This window comes from Chamaea fasciata, unplaced genomic scaffold (assembly GCF_029207755.1).
Source record: "Chamaea fasciata isolate MVZ Bird 193981 ecotype frontalis unplaced genomic scaffold, bChaFas1.0.hap1 SCAF_7, whole genome shotgun sequence".
NCBI classification, from domain to species: Eukaryota; Metazoa; Chordata; class Aves; order Passeriformes; family Sylviidae; genus Chamaea; species Chamaea fasciata.
Genome location: NW_027094092.1, coordinates 7,526,768 through 7,544,622, shown reverse-complemented (window position 1 = coordinate 7,544,622; position 17,855 = coordinate 7,526,768). Strand labels below are relative to the sequence as shown.

Here is a 17,855-nt window from a genome sequence, read left to right as displayed (position 1 = left end):
GTGTTGGTACAGCAAAGATATTGAACAGTTCTCAGACTTAAACCCCAGACAAGCCAGGGATTATTTCTGTGGGAGGTTTTATTTGAGCCTCCATTTACAGAGCAGAGATAAAACTGACTTGTAATAAAACTAACTTGTAATAAACCTAAGAATCTCAAATAATGAGATAAAACTTCTGTTTTCAGTCCTGCAGGTGAGAAATATAATGAAATATTTGGCACAGTCCACTGGTGTCCTGACACGTGGCCCTGTTGCCCTTTAGGGGACAGTGAATCCTCCATAACCACACATTTGTTTCTGGGTTTTTTTTAATGAACATTGGTTTTGCCTTTCAAATCTCTGCAATTCCTCACAGGGTTTCTTACTATAGTTAATTAGACAGTTTTTTGCAGTCTGATGGAGCATCCTTCAGAACTTTTCCTTTATCTGTTACTCAATAATGTAAATAAAAAAGGAAATGCATATGTTTTGCTAAAGATTTTAGGTGTTATAGAATTTGCTATAAATTTTCTGTTGTCCTTGCAGACAAGTTGAATAAATCCCCCAATGATCTTCAGCTGTTTTCTTTCTTAAAAATAAAAAAAGAAAGAAAGAACAAAACAAGCCATGAAAACAAACAGAACCTGAAGTTAAGGACTAAATGGCTCTTGTTAGCAGGAACACTGGGACTTGAGCAACCTTGAATTTAATCCCTAAGGAGCTGCAGATCACTATTTTATTTGTTTTGTTTTGTTTTATTGCACCTATTTTGTGCTGACAAGAAGATGCAGAGCTGTGCAGAGGTGGAAATTTTATCTTTCCTGAACAATTTTTGCCCCTTTTCCCTGGAGTTCATTAATGCTGCAGCCAGGCTTTAGGTTTGGCATCTTTTAGGTCCAATATCCCAGGTTTTCTTCCTTTGCTGCAGAGCTTCGTATGGTGCTTCAGTATTAATCTAATTATCAGTTTTCAACAGAATCATAAAACCCTGGAATGGTCTGGACTGGGAAGGATGGTAAAACCCATCTCATTCCCCTTCTCTGCCATGGCAGGGACACTTTCCACCGGCCCAGGCTGCTCCAGGAAAGGTGGCTGGGACCCCTCAATCCCGTTTTTCTCAGCCCACAGCTGTGGCAGAAGAGTTCACAAGAAGGTGCCCCAGGATAAATTGTGTGCCATGAGGAATAAATCCCAGGCCGTTTCCTGCAGGACACCCCAGCACAGCCCCATTCTTCTCCCCATTTGGGCTCCCTCCTGGTTTCCTGCCTGAATCCATCCCCCAGCTGGTGACGGGTCATTCCAGCACCAACATACCCTTAGTCATCCCCCTCCCCTGGCATTTCATCCCTCATGTGAGGAGAAAAGTCAGACACCTCCTTCCAGCCTCCCATTTTCTGTTTAAACAGAGCGAGTCCTTCCCAGCCCTGCTGCAAGCCCTGCTTCCAGCACAGCAGCTGATTCCCACCCTGATTCCACTGGTCCCGCTGCTGCCGAGCTCCTGTGAACGCCCCCCCAGCCACTGACATCCATAAGTATTTACTCCTTGTTCAAATTTCCTGTCCTTTTTTTTTGTGGCCGGGTATGGTGCACGTCTTTGCCAAGCCAAATTTCTCTTCTTCCCTCCGACAGAGCGGTCCCGTGGAATTCCTGGCGGGATTCTCCGCTCGGTGCGCGTGCTACAAGAAAATTTTCCCTGTTCCCGTGGCTCTGGCCTTTCCAGCTGATTTTCCCTGGGATAAACCAGCCCGGTCAGCAGCACAGACGGCAGCACGCAGAGGATGAGCTCTGCTGCGGGTGGCTCTGTCCCCAAGGGTCGCAGAACAGCACCAAGGTCAGCGGCTGGGGCGGGGATGTGCCCGAAGGCGCGGCCATGCTCTGCTCTGAATACAGAGAGAGGGGAGGAGTCGGCCTCTGGAGGAAAACTCCTTTCCTAAAAATTGAAAAGTCACTTCAGGGAGTCACCTGCCCTTGCTTTGTGCCTTCCCTGCAATGCAGAAAATTAGCTTTTTTTGAGATTTCAGATCACCTCAGGTGAAGAGTACACCTGTGAATGTCTCTTCTTGGGGCACTAAAAGTCTTACAGGTGAGCCAGCTGAACCTACAGAATGCTGCACACACTAAAGTTGACACCCACTGCTTTGGAAAGAAAGAAAAACGCTGAGACAGAGCAAATGGAGAGCAGGGGATGCAGCACAGTTTGAAAAAAAATTTCTATATGTAATAGTATTTATTTGCTATTTGACCATGCCCAGATAAAAATGAAGGGATTGTTGTTCACTTGTCAGCACCGTGACAAGTGAATGGTAAGTGATGAATACATCAATAACCAAAATGAGAAAATGATAAGTGAGTTCTGTCTCAGCCCCCTTTCTGTCTGATCTCTTGGAGCCCTCACCTCGCCCTTGCCACTGCAGGTCTGACCCCAAAGGAGACCCAAAGCTGCACCACGGGGTCACATCCAAAAGGACAGAAGAGCAACACAGCCCCAGCAGTTCCTCACTCGGGATTTTCTAGGGTTGGGTTGGGCTGGGTGGGGAGAGCCAGGCTTGGCCATTCCCTGAACCCAGCAGGGAATGCTCAGAGACATTCAGGCAACGGGAGAACACCAGTGGAAAAGAACCCATTAAAACGTGATTTTGAGGTTTCTGTATATTGTATTCTCTTCAGGTTTCCAAAGCAAACAGGTACACGGCGACATTGATTCCAGTACAGGTTTAAGCACATGCAACACTGGTGTCCTATCTGTACATTGTTTTCTAAGGCTGCCCAAGGACCTTTACATTGAAAGCATACAAGAACTCACACACACGTGCACAGATTCCTCCTGGCATCAGTCCTGAGGAAAAAAAACTGGAATTTTACTGCAGAAACCAAACTTCAGCACTGCAAGTGCAGCAGGGAAATTCCCCCCCCCCCCCCCCCCAGCTGTTCTGAACTGCTTCCTAACCTCAAAACTAACTTCTTTTTTTTTTTTTTTTTTTTTTTTTTTTTCACAATTTGGAGCTGAACAGGCTGTTGTTCATCAGGTTGTAGTGTCAGAAATGGTTCAAAACACTCCAAGGTTTACGGTATTGGAGACAAAACCTATATTCCCATTAAAAACCGTGCCGGATGCAGATGAAGTTTCACATGGAGATGCTGACGTTCAAAACAGAAAACTGAGAAAACATAAGCACAGAGAGACCCGAAAACACATTAAAGACTTCTCATTCATGTATAATTTGTCTAATTATACAGTCAGCCTTTCTGCGACTTAAATACTCAGGCCAACCTAATTAATAACAATACAAAATTCTCTAAAACGGCTTCTTGTAGAAAGAATGACAGCAGTTCAAAGTAAAGAAATAAATATTTGAAAAGGTCTGATATTGCTCTGAGACAGTGTCCATCAGGTTCCACTAGATGTCAGTGCCACAGAACCAGTTTGTGGCAGACTTAATGGCATCAAGTCCACTTGGTTTATTTATTTATCATCGTTACCTCGTCTGTGAAACACAGCCCACGTCAACTGTACCAACTACCCAGGATTTATGGCAGTGAACTGAACCCAAAGTAACAGTCTCATCTCATTTCTTTCCCCCTCTTGCTTGATTTGAATAGAAGACTTGAAATCAGTCTCACATTGCCAAAAATGTGGCGAGATAAGGTCTGAATCACTGCAGCTCCTCAGTGACACGGAAGCACACTAAAGCAGTGACACGGAGCTCACTCCAAGCCCAGCACTCTCTGTCAGGTACTGAACACCTTGAAGATAAAGCTTTTTATGTGAAATACAGTGTAGCTGATCCAGGTGGAAAATTATAAGGCACGTACAATTTTTTTGTTGTTTTGTTTTGCTTTGCTTTTTTTTTTTTTTTTTGTAAAAAACACACATTCTGAAGCGTTGTTACAATCGTGCTACTCTGGGTGGCCCAGCCAAGGACAGAGGGGATGAAAGTCCATGAAATGCAGGGAAATACAGGAAAAAAAAAAATACAGAAAAAAATACAGAAACCAAAGAATAAAGCAGAACACATTGATACAATGTACACAACGACAGTAATGATCAACTCTTCTCATTTCTTTGGCCAACAAGCAATGACAATTGCAAAGCATTCTTTGTTTTGCACTGGAAGTACCTGACTTTATTTGGATACACAGATGTTTGTCACAATACCTGAAATAAGTGAATTAAAAAAAAAAACAAAAACCCAAACAGGCTGGTTCCAGTTTATGTTTTTAACAAAACAAAGTAATTGTTGTTGGGAAATCATGAGAGAAATAATAACAGGGGCTACAAAAATGATGGGCTAGAATGACAGCTGAGAAGAGAATCGTAGTTAAGGAACATATGAAACCAAATGGCAACAGTTCTAGGCATTTATTCCAATATCTTAGAAAATAAAAATAAAAATAACCTCTTCATTGCATCACCATTTAAAGATAGAAAAACAAATCTTTAACTTAAGCCAAAAGAAGATGTGAACTGTTTCCTTGGTTTTTGGTTTGTTTTGTTTGTTTTTTTGTTTTTTTTTTTGGTTTTTTTTTTTTTTTTTTTGTGTTCGTTTGGTTGGGTTGGGTTTTTTTTTTTTTTTTTTTTTTTTTTTTTTTTTTTTTTTATTTGCAGCCTTGTTTATTCACAGTACAAACAGAGCCTGCTGGTACAGATTTTAAAGTCACAAGATGCACAAAGTTGGACAAGGAGCGCTGTTCCCTCCTCCCCTCTGCACAGCTGCTCTGCCCCAGAGGAACTCCAGCCCCCCAGTGAAATAAAAACCCCAAAGCCCCACTTTTCAGTGCCTCGGGAGATCGCAGAGCAGCAGCAGCAGCAGCAGCGCTAAAGCTCAGGGCGTGCACTTCCCCCACACAAAGAACATTCCACACATTTCAGAATTTCACCTTAAGGAAGAAAAAAAAAAAAGAAAAAAAAAATCAGGTAATGCAATTTTCTACCTCTCCCCTTCAAGGTTTCCTGCTTTTCCAGATCTCAAGCGTGACCCCTGAAATTCAGTAAATGAACGGAACATTTGGCATAAGGAATGCTCTAACCAAAAAAAAAAAAAAAAAAAAAAAAAAAAAAAGGAAAAAAAAAAAAAAGGAATAAACAGGAAATGCTTTCTCCAACAATAAATCATTAATTTTCCCTTAGTTCTATCTACATTTTGTTAAAGCATTTTATGCGTTTTCAATAACAAATTGCAACTTTTTTTGGCAACTTATTTTTTCTTTTTTAATAAAAATCCAGACAGTGTTCTCTGTTTGCAATCAGAACCACACCCTTAGTGCAATATTATATTTATTTCTTACAGTAATTTTGGTTGCCATACAAGAGTATTAAGGATTGGGGAAAAGTGCAAGTTACAGGAGCTTGATTTTTCTTTTTTTTAATCAGTTGAAATAAGAGGAATTAAAGCACAAAAATTACAGCAACATAGATAACGTGAACACAAGTTGTTACACAAACTATAGCGAGAAACATATTAATATCTAGAAAAGAAAAGAAAAAATGTAATGGAAAAATTATCAATATTTGTGGCTCATACACATAATCATCGCCAGATCAACTGGGTAATGCTTTTTAAGAACTGAGAGGAAAAGAAAAAAAAACCCACTATTTTTTTATTAACTTAAGTACCACAAATAATTAACTTCTTTGTGATATGTAAATTCTGTAAATCAACAGTCACATCTAGTAATTTTATAATATATGAATTAAACTTAAAATGTTCTCAGACACCTAGGGCAAGGAGTCTGTGCAGTTATACACAATTTACATCTTGTAAGATTTTGGTATTGTATACACAAATATTACAGAAACTAGGCATGTAAATGCAATTTATTTAAATTACAGTATATAAACAAAAGTTGATCCTAAAACCCAGAATATCATAGATCTCTAACGACTTTGTTTTTCACTATCAGAGTAGCATGAAAGAAATGGGTCTTCTCTCCTCCCCCCTGGTGAAAATACTTGGAGGCCACGGCGTTATCTGTTACTATTGCTTTCTTTGTTTTGTTTCAAACCACCCCTCAGAGCTGGAGACCGAACTCAACTTGGCAGAGGTGCATTCTGGTGGTCCAAATAGGCCCCCTCAGGTCTCCTTACCTTTTTGCTTCACAGGACACAACGTGAAAAATAAAACTATTCCCTTACAGCTCTTTCACCTGCACTTTTCCTGCTCTTGGAGTACCTGAAGAGTTGCACGAGCAGGAGCCACACCTGCGTGAGGAAGGGACGAGCTCACCTGGGAGTTACTGGGCATGCCAGCGCTTGCCCAGGGCAAGTTCAACCAACAGGAAGGTTGTGATCCAAAAAAAGCAGCTTTAAAAGTCAACTTCTATGTTTTCCTTTTTACTACTGTATTTATTTCCTAACGCATTTCTGGCACGTGTTATAGAGGTAATAGCAACTGTACCCAAAGAAACAAACAAACAAAAAAAAAATTAAAAAAGGAGAGAGCATGGCATCAGTGGTTTATTTACTGAATTCTGTCCTATCACCAAATGGAAGACAAATGATGGCTAAATTACCTTTTTTTTTTTTTTTCCCACTTCTTTAAGTGTGTGATGGCCTCAAGTTGCCTGCATCGACCTATCTGAGTGGAACTGCCATTTTCTACACCTCCCATGGAAAAACTGAGCACTCCTTGACAGCAAAATGCCTTGGTGCTTCATTTTTATTACAAGGTTCCTTGGAACTCCCCAAATACAAACAGAGCGCAGTAACAGATGTTAAGTCAAAAGATTTGCTGTTCCATAAAGGGGGCAGGAGGCTTAAATAAGTTGATTTTTATGAGTTTCCAATGTGTTGGTAACTGTAACCACTTTTGAAGAAATATTCATCCTCCTCTGTAGAAGTTCTAGCAAAGATAGAAAATATAACACAGCTCTGCTGGTTCAGATGCATCCAAATGAGGTTGATTTTAAAAAGGTCAAGACTTTATAATTATTCCACAGAAATAGTAGTAAACCACAAAAAGTTTTTTTTTCTTCTTTTTGTTTTTTTTTTTTTTTTTCTGTTTTTAACTTCCTAGCACTGAAGTGGCACAAAGGCTGCCCAGTAGACCAGCCACTTATTTTCTTAAAATATTGTGCTTATAAACTATCTGTACAACTATTTAAACTTGCAGTAAAGAAAGATATTTAAAATGCTAAACTTTATGTACTCATACTAGGGCTGTTGCAGACCTAATTAGACACTTGTTTGTGAGCAAAAAATAATCACAATAATAAAAAAATTAGAGATAGGCTGGACCATATCAAGGACCGTATCAAGGAAAGAAAGTTCAGGTACCTTGCAAAATGTAAGGGAACCTGAAAGTTTGGTAGGGAGGCAGTTTAGCCATCCACACCCAATTTACCCACCTCGAACATCTTGAATATTCTGTCCAGAAAATCCTACAAAACTCACAGATATTCAGAGGTGTTAATTACAAGGGGGAGTTCAAACATGCACAGAGAGACTTGTTAACTTGAAAGTTGAAAAAAAAGTTTGTTGGTGTTTTTTTGTTTTGTTTTGTTTTGTTTTTTTTGAAAACAAAGCCTTGTGAACCAGCCGTGGGTGTTTCTCCCCTGCTGATGGAAGTCTCCTGGAAAGTTCTCTCGGCCCCCACTCCCAGCCCTGGATTCTGGCAGGGTGCTCCCACCTCTCGTGCCAAGGAATGGGCTGGGGGCCAGTGCCCAGCCCTCTGTCCTTGTCCAGACCCAGCTCCTGCCGGCAGTGATAAAATGAGAGCCTGGATCCCTCCCCAGCCCTCCTGGCTCTCGGAACACACGCACCCGAGACACTCGACAGCTCTTTCCATCTTGGCATCACCTCTCTGCCTCCTCTCAACGAGCTGAAGCATTTCCATTCCTAACAGGCTGAAATCCCTCTCTCACTTCAGATCCTGGCGCACTTCCCACTGACTTCAATGGGAACATTCATCTCTCCTCTCCTTCCTTCTCGGCCTGTGTTCAAAATACCCAGGCACTTACCACTCACTGAATTAAACAGCACCTCTCAGGGCTCAGCCTCTCTCAGTGCCTCACTGTCAAGTCCCAAAGCTGTGCCCGCACACCAAAGTTTGTCCTGGCTTGTGGAGTTCATATTTTGACTCAGCAGCAGTTGAGCTGGTTGAGAACTTGGGGGTGTCATGTTCAAACTAGCTTCACTTTGCTGTACTAAGTGTGGTCCCTCCTCGGCCTTTACTCAAAGTCTGCACCATCCTACAGGCCACGTCAATGGAGCGTGCACTGAACTTGTTCTGCCACCTTGGAAGAGTGCTAAATACCACTGCAGAAATAAAGAAATACCAGGTAAAACAGAGCAAGGTTACCTTTGGACTGACTCCAGCAGAACAACCAGCTACACTGCCAACAGATCAGGGAGCTACGCGAGTAAAAAAAGAGGAATATGAACTCCTGTGCCAGCCTCAATATCCCTGCTACTGATAAAACGGGGCTTGAGTGGTAATGGACCAACCTGTCCTCTTAAAATGAACCAAGGGCTGGGGAAGGAAGTCTGCTTGGAGACTGAATGTCAAGACGAGAATAAAACAAAATGCAATTTCTCTTTCTTTCAGTAAAAGAAACCCTGAAATGTTGCAATTATAAAGGAAAATCGTCACACGACGGTCCCAGATAACGGCAGTATCAAGAGTTTTAAAGTTAACAATTGTCTCTCTCTCACATCTCCCCACAACTTTGAAATAAAATGGCCCCACTTCTTTAGTATCTTTAGGTTTGTGTTTGGGCATGTAGCAGACAGTCTGCATCACCTGAGTACCAGGAATTCATCTGTTTTCCCCCTCCCACCCCCAATTTTGCTGGCACTCGCAGACAGACAAGGCATTTGGGGTATGTCAGTACCAGCCCATCTCTAGTTATCAACAGAAGTTTGTGAGGCAAAATAGCTATTCTTATCTGTCCAGCAGCTGCTTCAAAGCTCTTTCTATGTTCATTCTGTGCCCAACTCTAGTCACTCCAAGGTCTATCAGATCTTCCTTCTGTAGATTTGGTAAATGTGTGCCATCTATTTCATTGTCCATAAATGTTTCTTTATGTTCACCTAAGTTTAGACTTTCCAACCAATCTGCCACATCTGGTTTAGTCCACAGGTGGACAGGCTTAGTTGTAAAAGGCTTATTTGAGATTGGCTGTTGTAATATTGAGGGAGAAGGAGACCTGCTGCGCCCTGTGGTCAAGCCAAATAAGTCCCCAGAAGGGGGCTGGCTGGGTAGGCTAAATACATCAGACAGAGTTGGAGAAGGAGATGAGGCTGAAGCAGAAGCAGTCAGAGGAGCAGGCAGGATGTCTTTATTAATCTCTGTTGGTGAAACCACAGGGCTGGGAGCGTGCCTTGCTCCTGAGGTCCTGCTGTCATAGTCTGGGGACCTGCTCTGCAGTGAGATCGGCTGGCTGGCTCCGGGTCGGACAGTGAAAGTGATTGTTGTACTTCGTGTACCTGAGACAGTACTCATGACTTCCGTGCTCCTGCAAGTGCAAACAGACAGGCACAGTTAGAGCTGCTGGCCACCTGGATGTCCCCATCAGAACATGGTCATTATGGCATGGGAATGCTTCGGTAGTTTCACATTTTAACTTGAAATACAAAAACTAGATCATTAACTCTTTCCCAGAAAACCACCACCAATGGTAAGCCATAGTTAAAGACAAAACCTTTGCCTATGAGCAGTCCAGGAAAAAACACCTTCCAGAGTACAGTCTCTCCTTTTTCTATTAAAATTAACTCCTGGTTTAATGAGAAACGCTGAGGGGAACAAGCACACGAGCACTTTGTGCTCCCCGCGAAGCACGACCAAGATTCGATCTTCCCTTTGCCAAGTGGAGAGGGTTGGAATCCTTCAGTTCTGGCTTTACATGTAACAGCTAATAGCTAATAACAGTAGTTGTGGAAAGTTTCAGGAGCACTGGATTTTGGATCTTGGAACTTCACTCAGTGAATTTTGCAGGACATTTGTAGCACTGTTTGTTTATAGAACAAGCTGCTCTTATTTCCCTTTCGATCCATGCTTTAAACATAAAACAGTCCATCTAAGGTGCCTAAAACGTCTCAGTGTCTATTTCCTTCCACAGAGAAATTATACTCTGGCAGATTCACTACAAAATTAAGGAGACAAAATTCTTGTTCCTGTGCGTGACTGGAGGTGATGTGGCTGGGAATGACCTTCTGCCTAAAGAAAATGAGTTTCAGATTATGAATGAAGCAGGCATGAACCTCGCTGAGAGGCTCGCTCTGATGCCCAGCCTGACAGGGTGGGTGAAGGAACACAACCCTCTGCTTCCGCCAGCAGGCGCTGGCTACAGAAGCAAATTTAGAAGGTTTGAGTCTGTTCATGTCATCAAAGGCTTGACCCCACAGCCCTTATTCCCATGAGAAGACCCTGCTGGTCAGCGCATGCACTTCAGGACGCTCCACAGAGCCTTTGGATGCCTGGAGTTCCAGCGTTCTTCACTTCAGAAATAACCTGCCAACTGGAAAAACCTTCACACAACTAATTTTAAGCACTTGCAGAGCAAAGGAAGGGCTTATTTATCCTGGAAGCAATGCCATGGAGTCCAGAGGATGATGTGGCTGATGCTGTACTGAGATTTCCAGGGCAGACCCTGACAGAAGTCCTCTGTTTCTGAGCACCACACTGTCCCCAGGCCTGTCCTGTCTGGGCAGAACTGAGGATGGCTTGTGTGCATGATGTCAAATAAAAATGCTTCCATTAATCCAGCAGATTCATTGCTGTGCAGAAAAGATCTCAAGGAGCTGAAGGAAAAGCAGGGTGATGACAACATGGGGCAATAACAAACAGGTTATTTATCCCTTTCTCCCCCACTGCAGCCCTGAGCTGGAGACAGTGATTCCCTGGCTGGCTGCCGGCTTTGGAGAGCCCTGAGTGTTCCCTGAATCACCCCTGGGGCTTTGGCACTTCACCAGCAACCCAGAGCCTAGGGCGGTGCAGCTCTGCCACACTGACATTCTCGGCAGGTCCCATTCAAACAAAGCTCCCCGTCACCAGAAGAGCACCGGGAATAACTTTTGGGAGAACACACATCCAATTCACACCAGCATTCCCACTGATTTCCCACAGGCTGCTCCATGTAATTCAATGGGAACAGGGGGACCTCTTTGCAGGATTGGTACTTCACTTAAAACCCAGTAGGAACAATGCCTCCAGCACTTACGGCTTTGTGATTTAACAAAAAAAGGAAACACTTGGCAAGGTTCTGAGTGTTTCCTGTGATGTTTTTGGCACCTAATGGCTCTCATTGTCTTCCAGGGTTGGAGCTGAGCATTCTTAAAAATAAAACGTCTGTGGAAAGAGACTATTAAATTCTCCTAACCAAGGGGAGCAAGTTATTTTCACGTCCTTTACCTCAGCATTAGGAGTCTCACGCTCATTACTAAGGCATGACATAATTTAAAACCAACAAAAAGCCTGCTTTGAAAAAGGTTGGGGTAGTGCTATCCTAGTCATGGCAAGAATGAGCTTTGTATAAATAGGGAAATGAATCCCTGATCTTTACCTGCAATCATCCTTCTACTTAACTTTCCTGTCTTGCAAATACTAGAAATTAGGGTTTTGTATTTACACCCATTGTGGCAAGATCAAATGGATGATGAAAATCCACCTTCTTTTATTGCAGGTGATGAAAGATAATTTCCACTGCCTGACAGCTCCAGGCTCAGTGCTTTGCAACTCACTTTTGCAGCTTCTCCTCCAGACTGCTCCTCTTAAAGGCTCCCTGCCTAGCCTTGTTCAGGAAATTACTGTCACTCTTCCTTTAAATAAAGGATGTTAAGAGAGTGAAACAACACCCCCCCCCCCCCCCCCCCGAAAGTAAACTCTGTGCTCTCATTTGAACTATTCCTTGGCTGGTGTTCCCTGACTGCCCCAGCCCCATGGGCAGGAGTACCCAGGGAGAGCAAAGCATCCCAGGCATCCTGGTCCTCTGCTTCCTGTCAGCCTGGATCAAAGCATTGGCTTCACAGGGCTGCAAGCAGCAGCAGGAGGTCTGAGAGCGCCTCACTTTTTCCAAGCCAGAGATTCAGGGCTGCTGATTATTTAAACAAAACTCTGGGATAGTGATAAGATTTTTTTTTTTTTTTTAATTTTAGCTGCTTGCAGACGTTTCAACACCAGCTCAGTTCGCAGCCATGTGAGTGCTCAGCTCTCGTGGCACAGGCACAGCCCTGGTGAAGCTCAGGGATGTCTGCTGAAGTACTTCCAGGCTTTCAGTCCCATGCTTTTCACTCCTAGATGATTTTCCCATGTTCATTCCCCCCTTTTCCACCTGCCATATCAACTCCATTCTTTCATGCTGCACTGTAATGGTAATCCAAGGGGGAAAAAATCCCAAGGATATTTATGTAACTCTTATGCATCCTAGATTATAACTTATGACATCTCCCATATGATCTGGGGTGCAGACACAGCCTTGAAACCATCATCTGTCTTGCATTTTATGGCTGATTGGTACCCTGCTCAATAAGGAGCAAGCACATTCCAGCCGGAGAGCAGGCACGGTTTGTTGTGTTGCTGGGTTTCCAGATTTTTTAATCAGAGCAATTTCTTATGCCTTATTTGATCATCTGTTATCCTAAACATGTTAAATCCATATTAAACCTGCCCAACCCCAAATTTCATTTTAAAAAAGGTGAAAAGTCCGATAATTATTTTAAATAAAATTTGCTCTATTAGAATCAGCATATGGTGGTAATTTATAAACATTCACTGCTGTGAGCCTTGCACTGATTGCAATGCCCATTATGTTGCCTCATATTAAAATCACAATATATAACCTGTATGTCACAACCATGTGGCCTCCAAGTATAAAAGCCATCAGCACAGCTTGTAGGCAAGAAATTCTTTTAAATTTTAAATTATATTTGCAAGATTCAAATTTACTGTTAATATCAGAAGCAAAGCAGTGCAGCAGCTCCCATGGAAAAATAAAAAACCCACGTTATTCTCAGCTCCTGGGAGCTGTTTTACCCTAGAACTTTCCAGAAGACGTATTGGTTCTGACACAGCTTTTCCACTGTATAGAAGAAAAGCATCTTAAAAACCAAGAGGAGCCACAAGTGGAGTCCCTGTATAGGGGTACTGAAACAAATTAAATTCGTACAGATCTTGGAGGCCGCACAAACCCCAAACTTTGCCTTCACCTCTTAACATTTTTACTTTGTTGTCAGAGGCAAATTGCATGGCAGGAAAGTAAGCCAAGAGTTGTCTGTTTTGGGGGCAGGTGAAGAACAAGGGCTGACATGGTGACTGGCAGGATCCAGAGTTCCTCACAACAGTGTTATTTTGGGGAGAAGAATTGAGAGATGCTCCGTGTCTGCTGCCAGTGAGGAGCAATCGTGAAGGTCTGTGGGAGTCTGTCTGTGCAGGAGCAGGAGTTTCCACGCGAAATGTCTGGAAAGCAGCGGGAAGGGGATGGTGCTGGGCCAGGAGGCAGCCTCAGCCCTCTCTGCTTGGAGAACTGCAAGGAAAAGGGAAGCTGGAAGGAGAACAGGGGGAACCCCGCAGCTTTCAAGGGCAAAAGACAACCACGTGGGCTGCTTTGTCTTTACTTTTAGCCTCACAGAGGCATGTAAAACTGTGTTGATCATCCCTCCTCACCCCTCCACCTCCCAGAATCTGGCAGAATTGGGCCATATCTGAAAAGTTCTGCCCCTTGTTTAGACGCTCAGACACATTCAGGAATCTGGTCTTATGTGCTCATGTTACCAACATATTTTCTGAGTACTCCTCTGATGAATGTGGCTTTTATTTCACCTTGAGATGATTGGTCTCATTTTAGGATGGCTACCATTTCTGGATTAGGATGATCTAATCCACACTGCACTGTGAGAAACACAGTCACCACCAAAGTCACTGAAATGCAATAACAATGAGTGAGTATTAAAAAGCAGCAGAATGTACAACATAGAATAGTCCATGCTTTATGGTTGGCACTTACTTCATGGCACTTCAGCATGGCCCTCCTCTGACAACAGCAGTCATGACAGCAAATAAAAATGACAAAATGGAATGACTGAAACACTGCAGAAATCACTGACAAAGCAAGCAGTCCTGTGAAATCGGCTGGCAAACAGTTAACGACGTGAAATGAGTCTAATGGGAGAGCAGCAAGTGAAAAATCAAGGCACTTATTTCATCCTCTGCCAAATACAGACCTCCTTTACAATAAACCAAACATAGGATCAGTGCCTATAAAGGACTCATTACTGAGTTCTAGTCTGCCTTACCTGTTTGTGGAAAAATAAAAGAACCTTTCCAGGTACTCATGAAAAAACCTAATTCATTGATGGCCAAAACCACTGACCAATTTCCCTTTTACAACTTGTTATTCCAGCACAGTGCAGGTTATTCTTCTTAGAGGACTCAGTTCCACAGCATCCTCCATAACTCCCACACTTACCATGAGTGTTTCCCACCACCAGCAGTGATGCCAATGTGCCCCAGAGGCTATGGGATTGTGCAAACACCGCTGGACAAACACAGAAAAACTGAAAGTGTTTCTCCCTCTGGCAAAGCCATGGATCATTTTGGTGTGGTGCTGGTGGAGAGCAGCAGGAGTTGCTGTTCATTATTCCTTATCAGTGCTCCAGAGGCACAGAGAGAGGGAGGATGCTGTGTTCCCTGGGGGCTGAGCTGGCTGTCCCTGGCAGCCCCATGGTTTATCCTGCCTCAGCCACACTGCCTTTAGCTCCTGGATCTCATCTCACCTGATGGTCGTGTTGCTACACAACACTGAGTCACAGACAGAGCAAACACTCCTCCTCTCTTCCATGGAAAGCCCTGCTCTGCTCTTCTCCCAGTCCTTTCATCGGTCCCTATAAAAGCCATGGGCCTCTCAAGTGGATTTATATATACATATATATGTATTTGTATATTTAAATACAGCCCTGCTGTACTTCTGGCATTGGGATTGACAAGTCCCGTCCTCCTTGCCCACGGAAGGCCATGGATAAACCAGATTAAAACCACTGTCACCACAACTGATGGCTGTAATTCCTCAAAGTAAATGGTGGCCAAAATTGGGAGTGGGGTCTGAAGCTCTCTTCCTGAACCTTGTGATTAAACCCTTTAATTACACTTTAATTAGTACAAAGTAAGCAAGCACATCCTCTCACTTCTTCCTCTTTTTCCTCCTCCTCCTGGGCTCCTTCCTCCTATCCCAAGGGCTAGTCACTGCCACTGAGGAGCAGATGGTTTCCAGCCAAGCCTTTCCACGCTCTATTTAAAAATCTTGAAGCTTGGTGTCTCCATAAGAACCAGAGGAAAACTATAAATACACCATGGAAAATGATTGCTAAACCAAGGTGCAGAGAATAAAAGCAAGTTTAGGGTGGTTTTAATGTAATAATTGAGAAATGCTGTTCAGGACCATAGAATGATCTCTTCCTAATCCTCATTTATCAAAAACACACAAAGAAGGCGTTTTTATGGGTTACTGTAGCCAGCCATTACCAACTATCTGTAGTTTAATTTACTCCTGCGCCACCCTAACAGGGCAATTGCCTTGAGTGAACCCCAGTTTTACATCTGCCTGTGCAAAGAGAATTCCTAGCAGGATTTAGGATTCCAATCTGGTCAGTAATTTCATGTATGGCCCCATAAGCAGTTACATATTTTTAATTTCATCAGGCTGCCTGTGCTGCGAGCACCACCCAAGCGAGCCTGTGAACGCTGCTCCTATTTATAAACTCTTCCCAATCCTTCTCCTTGGCTGAAGGACAGGAACAGGCTCATTTATTATCACTGCTCTGTTCGCAGAGCTAACAAGTCGCTCTTTAATTTAGCAGAATTCCGGTTTTTTGTGAGCCAAAATTCCTTGGTCCCTTTCTAATGCTACCTCACAGAGAAGGGCTGCAAGCTCAACAATTGGTTGTCATAAGCTTTAGAGTATTAGGGGGGGAAGAATACCAAGGAACCCCAGGAATTTTACCTTTGAAATTTAAATGTTAGCTCTTGCACTTGAAATTTTCACGAGATGGTATTCCTTGGTTATAATATTTGACAGCTTTGTAAAAAAACTGTGTCAGTTGTGCAGTCGGGCTAGAAAGGCTGTAATTTATTTAACTTTTAGAGAGATAAAGCAGGAGTAAAAGCAGTGGAAAAAAAACCTTCTGGTTTCCACAAGTGAACATGACCATTTCCATCTCTCTGCCTTACCCTCACTGAGATGAAAAGACACTGCCTGCAGCACCTTTTCAATCACACCTCCAGCATCTGTAGATTGCTGTCTCTCTTCTGCTGTCTCCTGGATTGTTATTTGCTTAAAAAAGAACTCCTTAGCAACCTTTCCCGGTGGTTTTAGCAGCTTCAATTCAGCTCATAATTAAGAAGTAATCACAGCAGCTTGGAAAATGGCAGGAAAAACCAAAACCCAGCCCTCCTGTCTCCTGTTCCCACTGGGAATGCTGTAGAGGTGTCATTTTCTCCCGCAGTCAAATGACAGCCGAGAGTTTTACTGCTCTTTGCCACTGCCAACTTATCCCATTTATTCCCTCATAGCTCTTTTGGATCCCAGGATCCTCTCTCCAGTTTGCAAAGATGAGCGTTTGTGTTTACTTTTCAGAGAAGATGCAGGAATATCAGCCCCACTGAAATGATGCTTTGGGTGGGGTTCCCCCTCCACCCCCAACTGAGCCTCTGATTCCATAATGAAGATGTAGTAATTTGGCAAAGCTGAGTTGGAAAACTCAAAAAACCTCAAGGACAGAAAAAAAAAAAGCAACATAATTTGTAACAGTTTGCTTTTCTCCAGTGAAGTGCTATAGTTCCCTTTATACCTTTAAAAATGTATTTCTCAAAAAAAAAAAAAAAAAAAAGGAATTTCTATTTACTTCTACTTGTCATTTTGCTCTTAGTAATGAGAGTACTTTGACATATTTACAGTGCATTGTAGTCAGTAACCTTGGTTATTTTCTAATAAAATAGGGATGCTAAAGATCTCCACTGTAACCTGGAAATACCTTTCAGTTTAAAAATGAAAGCTGATGAATAATATTATGCACATGAAGCTACAGACAACATGTTCGTGGGGCTTAACAAGAAGTATGATCAACATCTATCAAAAATAATGTAGGGTTTTTTCATGTATGAAGGGTTTTCCTGTAGAGCCAACTCAATTTTTGCTCTGTTTAGTCAAGTGCCACTGAGAGGAATTCCAGAATTTCTGTGTTTTATTGCCATTTCTCAATTCTAAAAATGAATTCCCTCACCGTCACCAGTTTGATGACTTCCATCCTGCAGGAAGTAGTAACTAACTGTGTGATGCTGAGGCTGTGGATCACATTGTTTGCTGAATGAGCAATCTTTGCAATCAGCAGAGGCACCCTTCCCTTATAAACAAATGATCTTCATGCTTGCAAAGTACAGCAGCTTTCCAAAGGCTGAGTTTTTTCTTAACCACCAGAATAATTCTAATAAAATTGACTCAGGTAGCATCTTTTTTTAAAAAAAACAAAGCCAGCATGGTGTTTTTGCAAAAAGAAATACCTCAGTCTCCTAATAAAACTTACAAAATTACCTTTCTTTTCTTTTCGTAACTGTGGATTTCATGATGATATTTCCACATTCCATACAGATGTGGTTTAGTGCATGGACAGCGCAAAGTGATTTTAGCCAGCAATTCTCTAAAATACTTCATAATGAAATAGATTAGGAGAGGTCTCAGCATGCATCAAATGAGACCACACAGCGAATGCAAAGCAACCTTCAGCAAAAACACTTTTTACGCATTTGAAGCCAAAATACCTCATGGGACTGAAGAAAAATTAAATTATCACCCCATTTTAAAATGAAAGACACTAAAGAAAAAAAAAATAAAGAGAAAAAAAATTAAAGAGAAATCTAAGAAATTCACATCAAAACAACTGAAAGGTTTGT

General features: G+C 42.5%; 1 protein-coding gene across 7 annotated transcripts in view; it reads right to left on the bottom strand.

The window, feature by feature from the left end:
• Positions 1-2,923: 2,923 nt before the first annotated feature.
• SHANK2 (SH3 and multiple ankyrin repeat domains 2) overlaps positions 2,924-17,855 on the bottom strand; it is a 282,608-nt gene continuing 267,676 nt past the window's right edge. For 5 of the 7 annotated variants that reach the window (XM_066187426.1, XM_066187431.1, XM_066187424.1 and 2 more), the window contains one exon: positions 2,924-9,432. In XM_066187426.1, the coding sequence (XP_066043523.1) occupies positions 8,859-9,432 (574 nt within the window). In that variant the 3' untranslated portion in view covers positions 2,924-8,858. The remainder of the gene's footprint in view (positions 9,433-17,855) is intronic. The other 2 variants (XM_066187428.1, XM_066187429.1) reach the window with 2 other exon arrangements.